The sequence below is a fragment of the Asterias rubens genome, chromosome 1, assembly GCF_902459465.1.
Source record: "Asterias rubens chromosome 1, eAstRub1.3, whole genome shotgun sequence".
Taxonomy (NCBI): Eukaryota; Metazoa; Echinodermata; class Asteroidea; order Forcipulatida; family Asteriidae; genus Asterias; species Asterias rubens.
In genome coordinates, this window is record NC_047062.1 from 18,485,593 (window position 1) to 18,497,429 (window position 11,837).

General features: G+C 39.9%; 1 protein-coding gene across 1 annotated transcript; it reads right to left on the minus strand.

Annotated features, from left to right (window-relative positions):
- Positions 1–410: 410 nt before the first annotated feature.
- On the minus strand, positions 411–10,088 carry LOC117298794. Its single transcript, XM_033782126.1, has 3 exons — positions 9,968–10,088; positions 763–3,338; positions 411–530 (listed from the first exon to the last, which is right to left on the minus strand). The coding sequence occupies exons 2-3, from the start codon at positions 2,521–2,523 to the stop codon at positions 411–413; spliced, it is 1,881 nt and encodes a 626-aa protein (XP_033638017.1). The 5' UTR covers positions 2,524–3,338; positions 9,968–10,088.
- Between the last annotated feature and the right edge of the window lie 1,749 nt (positions 10,089–11,837).

The window sequence follows — 11,837 nt, forward strand, 5'->3', positions numbered from 1 at the left end:
ACGGTTCCTAACAGGACTGGAGTTTCACCCTTGACGGGGCAATGCAATTTTTATTTCACAAAGGGCAATTTCATTGGAAAGTCTTACATGTCAGTCTATAGAAAATGTTTGGAGGGGGACCACAGCCTCTGTGTAATTCCAGAGGCCCGTCCTAATCAGGATGCAACTTAGTAATTTGAAAAAAGAAAAGGAAATGGCAAAAGCACACTGAACTTTGAACACTCCATTACAGTTTTGGTGATTGTGTTGGTGCATCCATTTTATGGACTTGAAACCTTTGCCAAAGTGCACAATAAACCCATTGTAGCCATACAGTACATACAATCCATACTTTACAATTCCATCAAAATCCATTGTTTTGGGTCCATAAAGACCTTACACCTTAGCATATGAGCTGTTTGACTTTAAGACTAATAGGCCGCGTTCCCACTGGATCCACAATTGCAAAATCGGGATCCCGCAACAAGATAAGATGCAGGGGTGAAATCGCGGTGGCGCTCCCACTTGAGTGTGATCGCACATTGATCCCCCTTTTGGGAACGTTAGTGGGTTCAAAAGAACACTGTTTTGCTAGCAAACTGCGGGGTCTGATCGCCCTTTGCGTTCCTACTAGACTTTTGATCGCCTATTAATCCACAAGGGCGATCAGATCCCACTTTAATCCTATTCCCGATGAGGATCAAAAGTGCCAGTAAGTATTGAGGCGATTTCATTATTCAGAATTAATAGATTTCTACTGAAGATAATTTGAGAGACACTTACCTTCTTAGGTTCTTCTTTGAAACACATATCATCACTAAGTTCATCATCCAGAGAATCGTGGCTGAATGAGGACAGAGTGCTAGCGTTGGATAGCTTCCTGATACTCTTAGACCGTTTGATATCATCGATAGACAAGCCGATCTGACTTGGCTCTTTAGGGGTAAACACTGACGCATCCATACTGCCATCCCAAGAAATGTTACTAACTTCTTCATCACAGTGGTCACTCACAACGACCGATGGAAGGCACTCAAAGCTTTGCACACTTGACATCAACGTGTCGGATCTGTTCCCAAAGTCACGCCGGCGCTCCTCGACTGTGAGGAAGGGTCTGGAGTTTACCGGCAGAGTTATTTCTGGGATATTTTTAGGGGGGTCAGGAGAGGGGGGTTGGTCAAGCGAGCTCCCAGGACTTTTAAGTCGAATCGTTAGTTTGGATTTTTTGACCTCCTGGTTTGGCTTGTTATTGTCTCTAGACAAGGGAGCTACTGAAGGATCAAAAGCATTTGATTTGTCACTGTCTTGGAATCCTTCATCTGGGGATTGAGGACTTGGCTCCCGAAAGCTCTTAGAATCTCTTTGGTCGATACTCTCAAAGACATTGTTCGAACGAACTAAAGTTTTGGGTCTGTTGTTCATTGGGACGGCGAGACTCAAAACTGTTTCCGGTGGCGACATTGTTCCACTTGATGGTGCTTGCCCATACTGAAGTCCAGATTCGGAAATGTTTGCAACTCCACTATCCTGGCTTGAGGTCCGCACTGCTCTACTGCCGTCTGCGTCAGGCAAGGTTAGGTGTCCATGACTTGTTTTGTCTGAATTGTGGGTTACATCTACTACCAGAGCAGGAGAGTTACTTCTTGGACTAAGGCAAAGGGGACTGCTGGAGTAAAATCCACTACCATACCCACTACTTGGGCTGTTTCCGGGTGATAACAAGTTTCTGGCCAAGTTAAGGCTTTGTCCCGATTCAGAGTCGGACGAATCGGTAGCAAGGAGCAGTTTTGTTGGTTTAGGACTCACTGAACGCCTAAGAAGCAGCGGGGAAACTGGCGAGTCAGGTTTCTTAATCATGGCACCTGTGGCAGACTTTGATCTGGGACGACCCTTTGGGATGTCCAAGTTAAAATCCGAGGTGCTTTTCACCGGAGCAAATTTGTTGCATAGACTTAGAATTCCTGGTGACACTGGTCGGACAGTCACTGGGCACGCCGGATCTGATGAAAGACTTCTGTTGGGTGAAGGTTGTTTGTAGCTATTCAGCAGATGCCTACTATCCACAGAAGGAGATCGATCTCTTTGCTGCCGAGTTCTTATCCAACTAGGTTTGGAACTGGATTCTGGTTTGTCGGATAAAGGAAGCGTCACGCGTCCGTGCGACTGGAAATTGACCCCAGGTGGTATTGTTCGGACACTGACAGTCTGTGGAGAAACAGGGCGCCCTATGAGATTTCTATTTGATGGAGAGTTTGCAGACATCTTGGGTTGATCACTTAGAGGGGTCTGGTTTAATTTGTCTCTCTCTGCCTTTTTGTATGCGCAGACTGGTTGGAAAGCCGAAGGACAAGAAACTGCTTGTCGCACATCTTCATTGAAACAAAAGAATTCCCTGCCATGGCCGACTTTGCTCCCTTCGGGGATATCCACTGGTGATGACTTTAGACTAGGTGTTGGATGACTGAATGGGTGGCCAGTGCCCACTTGCATAGAGTTATACTGTGAATTCATTACAGAAGACACAGGGCAAGTATAAAGTGGCATTAAGATCAAATCCCAAGGCACACAGACTCACTGACGGGAAATTCAGGCACATGGGAATGTTCAAAAGCTACAAAAGGCTGATGTCGAAGTCGTCCATCCTTCCCAAATGATCAGCTTAAATAGAATCAAGGTCTGTACACACCACTCTTTCTGAATCTCTGACCTCCTTCAAGAATACCACTAAATTGACCGAGGGCAAATCCAGAAGCACAACAAAAAATATGTCATTCAAAGCAGGCGCTTTTCTAATAACACACACGGGGTTGATAAAACTCACCCGGCAAGCAGATGAAAAAAACACAGGATTCAATTTCAGTGTCAACAGCACACTTTCAAGTCCGATAATCGCTGTCAGCCCAGTCTGCACCATGCAATGAGTTTCTTGTGGCGCCGTGGCAAATATTCATATTTACTGTTCAGATGATTTGATTATAATTCCGAGAATCATCAAAGTGTCAGTCTTCTGACTATCAAACCATAGACACACCTGCCAGTATTTCACAGCTCTCCCGTTACTCTACAGTTATATGATATGTGAATCATCCCGAGTGTCCATTGAATGTCAGTTGATGAATCCACTCAACAGTTAACGCTAATCCCTCAACAAAAAGCCAGGATTAATCCTCTTTACATACAAGATAGGGGCGCATTTGTCCTTGATGAACGGCAATCGAAAAGGTTGTAATTCCATCAATGGATTAAGAGAAAGGAGGCATTCTGTTCTGTGTGGCGTAAACCGTAATAATTGCGATGCGGGTGACTGTTAACAACTGGGGAGGGAAATACCAGCAAGTACTAAAGGGGGTTCACGAGATCTGCAAAAAAAAAAAAATCAAATGTTACAAGAAAATCTTCATTCACAAAAAAAAAACAGAACTGAAAAACCTAGTAAACCAGGTGGAAAACAATGTGGCATTGGATCTATAAAAAAAATGGTAAGAAAAGTGTATAAAACCTCAAAAACTTTACTGACAAATAAGACATTTCCAAACAAACGGCGTGTATAAAGGATTGCTCAATTTAAAATGTTAATCACTTACAACAAAGCTACAAGTTGGAAACCAGAAACTATGTGAAACAAAATGAAATTAATAGTACAGGCAACACATGAAGTACATTATACACTCACGCCTAACAATTTGTTGAGTAAATATGTAGTATATATCTGCTGGTACTACAAATAATTGGTTGTAATCTGCATAATAAATTTAGTTGTTGTTTAGTGCATTTGGAGTCAGTCTGTCAATACATCCTACAATGTACCTTGAACATCAGATGTTCCACATGTCCATTAGACCAAGTAAAATAAATACCAGTTGATCGTCCCGGTGTTTTAAAAAAAAAGAGGAGGATGAGATCCTTTTCTTTCAAATGTGTCTACCAAGCATTTGATTTTGAATTAGCAACCATTCTTCAGTTTGATGTCAACACTTACTTTACATAGTTACAAGTTCTTTAAATGAGAAATACACAGAACATTTGTCCTTTTGAAAAAGAAATGTAAAATAAAACTTAGTGTAAAAAAAAAAAACGCTGCCTCAACAAAGGTGATTGCCTCCATGCCTCTGGTCATTGCCTTGGTACCCTTGAAATGCTTCAGTAGAAACTTAAAATTTCCTCATAGGGTGCCCTTTTATCAAGGAGAAAATGCCTTGGTGCACTTGCACTTTCAAATAACGAAGCATCTGCCTGGATTTGCATTTTTTTTTAAAAGCCCTTAACATTGGCCCGCTGGCCAAATGCCAGTTAAATGCACTTCAACAATTTGTAGCTACTTTTTATACCAACTTTTATATTTACTGATTTAACTTTAAATAGGGCCCATAGGGTTTCAAGCAGGAGATTTCGAATCCTTACACTATTTAACATAAAAAAATGCATAAATAAAATGCAAACACACAAGTCAATAAATCATGTTTAAAAATTAATCTGAATCCAGAGGTCAGCATTTACGAGAGCAACCCTGGAACTGCCATGAGGTTGTAGTAAACAAAACTCCAGTTTCATAAGTCATACAAAATAAAATAGAAAAAGTCCTTGCATTTATTTTACCATAGTGACAAGTGACAACCATTTTGATGTTGCACTATATAATAGTGTAATATAATGCGTCATGTTGCACTGCAGTGTAATGTTTTTGTGTACACAAGAGTACAAGCAGCCTGTTTGTAATAAATATACTATAAATGGCATGGACTGGAAACAACAAATTCATAAACAGCTTTTCAATTCAGAACTTAGTGGGGATTGACTACACATCAATCAGATTATTGTAGACTTTGTCCACCAACAAATGCCTGACAACCATATCTGAGTGCCAAACACTAGTAAGGGTCACGCTCAGCATGCTGGGTCTGTGAATTGAATCATGATATAATAAATTAACTATCATTCATCTAACAAGACCTCTATAGTACTCTTCAGCATACTGGACAAGTGCAAATTCAATTAGTAGAATTTAGTACGTGGCTTTCTGGATGGTTTCTAGGTTAAACATAAAGTATTATAAAGATTTGGGAAAACAGCTTGTTTCTGTGTGGGGTCAATTTTATATTTTAGATGAATGCGTTTTTAGCAACATCAAATTTTCCAGGTACCAACTGTATCAAACACAACCATTATAAATGTGACTTAAACTGTCCCCTGACCTCCCGAAGATGAATTGAAGACAATGTCAACGAAATGTTGAGAATAACCTTAGGACCAATTAGAGTCAATGGTGCTATTTTACTGTCATGTGGAGTCTTACAGTGAACCCAAGAGACACAACAACAGTTTGACTTGTGCCATGCATGTGGCGATGTTTAAAACTACAAACGCATCTGAAATGAGCAAATGGTTTGTGGCTGCTGGTAATGCGAGAAACGTATTTGTTGTGAACTAGTGTCACTAAAAAAATTGCCCACTTTTAAGGCCAAAGGGCCCCTCAAGGTGCATGTTTTGAAACATTAGCCATACCTTGATGTTGATTTGATTCTGTCTGACTGAGAACTGATTAAAACTGATACTTTACCAGGCCTGAAATGTTATCATCATTTTGAATAAGGGCACTTCTTTTAGAAGCCTAAATGGGAAACATCTGAAGGGGCACCAAGGCCATGACCAGGGACCTGGAGGCCATGGGCTCCTCTTAATTCCAGGCCTGCATGTAGGAATACCACCGTGATCAGAGTCCAACATTTTGGGAGTTGAGTTGCAATACAGTGTTGGATTTTGAAGTGAAGAAGGATTCTAGCAACGACTTACTCAAGGTCCATTTATCACCAGGGTTCGGATTCCAAGGTAATCGCCATTTTAATCACAGGTCTTGAACTGCTCTGCACTTTCACTGGACCAGAAATATCGTTTACAATCTACATAAATAATTCCTTTCCTTCTTCAGGCCTGTGCTTTTTTATCTTTAAAAATGTGTGTTTTGAAAAATACTGGAATGCAGCGCTTGTTTGGTTATAGGGTTACTGGATGGATGCTAAAATTACTGGACTTTGGCCGGCAGAGGACCAGTGGGTATTTTGTATACTAGCCCTCCATGGTGTTTTAAGTACCATTTCAATAACTACTGTGTTTGAGCATGGTTCGAGCCTTTAAAAAACACTCTGCTGGAATAGGAACATGTCAAACCACTTCCATTTTGTTTCGAGTAGTTCTTAACAGGTAATGGCAACTGTTTCTGGTCTACAGATATTTCCATAATAAATGTGCCACCAGTTTATGGTCTATTCAACTTGGTTCCCCCATCCAAGTGTTTAAAAAGCATGAAACCAATCTTTTTATTTAGGACACTCACTATGCAGGGGTGTACAACAAAGAGCCATTCCAACAGCTCTCACTTTGAAAATCCCCGCCTAATGTGTGTTTTCCTCCATCCTACAATCTATTATGGTAGCCTGTTTCAAGAGGAATTTATTGAGGCAATTTTTTTTGCCATGATAAATTGGCGTTACATATAGCAGAGTCATTGTAGGTGCAACTAGAGATTTCTGCAAAAAGCTGCTACCATGAATGCTGGTTTAATGAACTGCGATATAGTAACTGCTTTTCTATTTCATCAATCGCATGACATGAAATTGCTACACACATTAAGTAAATGTTTTTAGGAGCTTGTAAATTCAAACAAAAAAGAACGAAGGGACACTGATTAGTGATTAATGGCAAACAAAATTACCCATCAACAAAAATAAGTTTCCGTTTCTGCTGGGGTTATTAAATATTACAATTTTCACGACTATTAATGAACACACATGAGCCATGCCTGACTGCAGTTCACAACCATGAGTCACGACTTCATAACAACAACAAAATACCCAACATGTCGAAAGCTCGGAATTTGGCACAAAGCGGAAACCTTTTATCTTCCCAATTTAATATTACTCATTGTTGGGAGAATAATTATAGCGGAGGAGCTCTGACCACTGAATTTATCTTAATGAACCGAAGGTAACCATAATTGACGGGAAAGATGATTTTAGAAACAAAATTGTCCCAGAGGGGTCCTGAAAAAATGTAAATGTTAGGGCATCTTTTTTATTATTATGGAGGACACTGCATGAAGACATCTATCTTTAAGTGGAGGGGGGAGTGTTTTTATCTTAAAAACAATATATACTTCTTGTTTTTTTCCAGTCCATAATGTTTAATGGTCCCAGTGAACCAACTGGAAATCTTTTGTCAGATTTAGGGTCTCCTTAGCGATACAATTACAAACCCAAATACCTTTTTTTTTCTTTGCGAGTATTTGGGGATTTTAAATTTTTCTAAACCTACTTTTATGACATGATGGTGTCATTTATATCAGCTGTCGTTAGCTGAATCAGTTGCACTAAAAACTCCTTGTATTCTTAACATTGACAGAATGACAGCTTTAAAAAAACTAATTTATGGACTTCACAAGCACCAAGTTCTAAGACGGAGGATAAATGAATTCTCGGAATCATATTTCAAGTTAATTTAATTCAAAGCTGCATAGTATTATGCATACACATGGTATGAATGAAACAATCAATGGAATGTGCATCTTAATCAGTTTATCAGAGTTCTCTACAGTATTTTTAATGGAGTGCAAATCTTTGTGTATAATCTCTAGAGATAAGAGTTTTTGATAATGTATATTATTACCCCTCTCTATCTAGTAAATTAACTTGCACTATTCTCACACAGAATTTATTAAAACGTTATCAGATAGGCAACATATTCAAATAAAGGTCTGAACATTCAAGAGGAATGAAGAGTAAAAACATCCTTGGAGCCCTCTATGTGTATCCGTGGAGGTGTATCTAAGACAAAATAAAAATGAATATTTTTGTACACAGTACTAACACTGACAATACAACTTTTGATAGTAAAATATAAATCGTTCCAAAGAACTCCCTACTCTTTGGGTACAACGAGAAAACAAACTATAACGGTTGGAGTCAGCACTACATGTATACAGTGTACACCATGTATACCACTGACTTTGAAGGGAAACCGTGTCATATTTAATACTTCCTCTACGTATACAATGTATCATGTATGCAGAGAACAATTTCCTTTGTATAGCAGCATAGCAAAATGCTACACAAAATGTAAACTGATACTAAAAAATCATAATTTCGTCTGACAGAGTGCCATATGGTCATAGTTGCATATAATCGTTATGGATGATAACATGTTTTTATGACCTTTTGACAACAAAATATTTTAATTTGTTTCGGCCATTCTAGGCTGCATTCATTGAAATGTTTTTACAAAAAAACACATTAAAAATTATAATTAATTTACAAAAATTCAAAATCAAGAAATTATATAAAAACATATACTTTGAAAACCACTCTTAAAAATAGCTAAGCACCTTTTACCACTAAGTGTAGGAGCTCCAAAGTTAGTTTCGATATCGTAACCCTCCTCCAACTGCCGGGAGGAGGGTTACGATATATCACAACAACTAGTCCAAAGTATGCTGTAGGCAATTTCATGAGTTGAAACACATACCGGAAAAGTTTCTGTATGGCGCCACCACTTTTTCATTCGATATGTGAAACAATACATGTAGTATCTAATTTACCTCAATGAGATATCCCTTTTTGTAAAAATGAGTGGTGGCGCCATACAAAAAGTCATCCCACATCATAGAGTTATTATAAGAACTAGAGGGCGCATGAGTGATGCTTCGTGCACAAACGCCACGGGACCGCAAGATGACAAGCGCGTCATTCTGCACGCGCGTTGAATATGAAATACGCGTCTTACATGTAGGTTTTTTTATTGAACGCTCACGCAAAAATGGCCGCGCAAACACACGCTGTGAGATGCCAGTTTTGTCAACTTAGAAAATGGCCGCCTGCCGAAGCGCGTATATAGGCCAGTGCGCCCTCTAGTTCTTATATATAACTCTATTCTACATACATATCACTGTATTGTGTGCTTGTCCTGAGTAGATGATTTGCTCCTCAAAATAGCATTCAGAATGGCACAAAATAGCATTCAGAATGGCACAAAACATGCTCAGTTCAAATATATTGAGAAATATTCAAAAGTGCTGGGTGAAATCTACTTCTAAAACTATGAGTGGCTGAGGTTCATTCCGCTATCATCTTGTGGAGATGATATCATAGCGGAATGAACCTCATAATAAGTCATAGTTCTACTTTTTACCGAGTAGATTAAAATCTGACTCTGTCGACCGAGCTGACATCCAATATGTATACATCATATCATGACATAATAAGTTATCACACAAGCGCGAGTGGAATACAGAAAAATATAGCCCGTCTACTGCATCCTATATCCAACGAGGCCAAAGGAAATATTGAGAGTAGAAACAATAAGACCCCATGTTGAAATTGAACAAACTTTTAGTATACAACACTGGGACCATGACTTCAGGGGGAAGTTCAGGGGGAAGTTCAGGGCGCAGACACACTGACCATGACAAATAACTTGAGTTGACAAACATGAACAAGTATACTGAACTGAACCACTGACCATGCTGACTGACCCTGATGATGAGTGTACCCTTTTCGTGTTTGAACAATAATTCGACCACTGGCACTGGATAATAATGTAGTACACTCACTAGGTAGTTACCATAAATCATAAATGCCACTGGACCACTCTCTGGAATACTCACCAATCTTATCAACGTGCCCTGTACAGTACTGTATGTTACTATGTAGTAAAAAATATGGATAACTTTCCGTATGGCGCCACCACTTATTCACACATTTTTACAAAAAGGGATATCTCATTGAGGTAAATTAGATACTATATTATTTCATATCGAATGAAAAAGTGGTGGCGCCATACGAAAACTTTTCCAAAAATATTTCACACCACCCGTATCATCCGTATGCCCGTATTAACTCTGCCCTGTCCTGAAAAGTGTAAAATCGCTGCTGTTTCGGGCTGAATCATTTACGCGCTGTGTCATCCTAAACTACTCCAAAGTTACTTATTTCACACTCACCAAATGATTTCCAACCAACTTCTCACAGCTTTCGTGACTCAATCTACAGCTTCCGGTATAAGTCGAAACAACACAACAATAGTAATAGTACATCACATATAGGCCCTGCTCACGTCCTCCTCCACCCTTCGTTCTAAGCTTCGTGAACAACAACTAGGCGCATGGGCATGTACACATATCATGTACAATGTACACGTTATAATACGCGCACACTACAACCACCGACTGATGTCTCGTCAAATTCAACAATGGCTTTTTAAATGTAACGCTTGAGGACGCTCTACCTGTTCCGTCGTGAATGATGAGGTGTTTTTTTAACGCAACCACCGCTGGTTTTTCTGCACTTTAGAAATACCATTCTCAAAAAATGTTCCCCATTTTTTTGTTTTGAGGATTCTCTTTTTTCAATCTATTTAGAAGACATACTTTCCCCATTAAATAGCACAACGACAGTGGCACTTTTGGAAAAACAGCAACCGGTATGGATATTGTAGAATCCACCCATCCAAGGAGTCCCTCCTTTCTTACACTTTCCTCGAGAACTAACTTGTGAAGTTGAAAAAAAGTAAAACAAAGTGAGAAACGACTTCCTCTGAAGTAACATAGTTTTCGAGAAAGAAATAATTGTCCACTAAAAAATATTTGAATTTTATTTCGATACCACAGAGTGACATTTTGATGTCCCGGTGAATTAAAGCATCTGAAAGCACACAATTTCGAGTAACAAGGGTATTTTTTCTTCCATTATAATCTCGCAACTTTGACGACCAATTGAGCTCAAATTTGCACCTTTTTGTTTTGTGCATAGTTATGAGAAACAGCAAAAGATTATAGTGTCCAGTGTCTTTAACAACAAGTGTCTTTATATGAATGTCGCCCTTACCGAGGCCACAAAGTGACCCAGGGTCGCATGCAATTATGTCCTCTATGCAATACTATCCGGAGGACAGTAGTGCATATGCAATAATGTCCGCCGGACGGTTTTGCATAATGCAATCGTGTCCGCCTGGACGCTGCTGCATAATGCAATTGTGTCCGCCCGGACACATTTGCATATGCAGTTGTGTCCGCCCCGTGCAAAACCGTCCTTGCAGTAAAACGCCCTTAGTTGACGGAACACGTTCGCCATTTTTTTTTCTCAAGCTAAGTGCATGTCATGAATGACATGGGAAAGGTTCGGCCGTTGGGATTTCGCTGCAATCATAATACGTGAATATTCATGCTGCATATTATTATAGGCTACGTACGTAGGTTCAGTGTGCATACACGCTGGCTTACGCGCGCACACATACATAGAGTCATGTACTTGTCCGCCGGACGGTTTTTGCATAGCCGCGGACACGATTGCATATGCACAAATGTCCGGAGAGAACAGTAATTGTATGGCGGAAACCATTGCATCTGACACCGGCCATGCACGCAAGCTCATCAACGTGCACTTTTTTCCACGGCGAGATTTAATATAAATTTTATGCGCAAGGGGCTGATTTAACTTGAGGCGGGAGTGAGTTCCTCTTTTCTGTAGCTGGTTCTCGGATGTATAGCCTAGGCTAGGCCTACAGGGTTAAGCGTCTATGAGATCGGGCATTAAATTATTTGTTTTATGTCACTTTTTGCCGAGTTGTTGTCTTAGTGGTTCCCTTGCTTGATAATGCACCGATTTATTGTTGGACGGTGTTATGGAGTGAGTTCTTTGTAACTGCAGGCCTAGCAGTCTAGCTGATGTGTGCAGAATCTTTGAAGTAGGCTATCAAATCATGGAGGTACTTTGAGGTTCCGTCGCAGTTTACGCTCTATAGGCCTCTACGGGGCCCCCCAAACGGACTAATTGCCGTTTACAAATCTGGCTGCTGTTCGTTCATTCACAAAG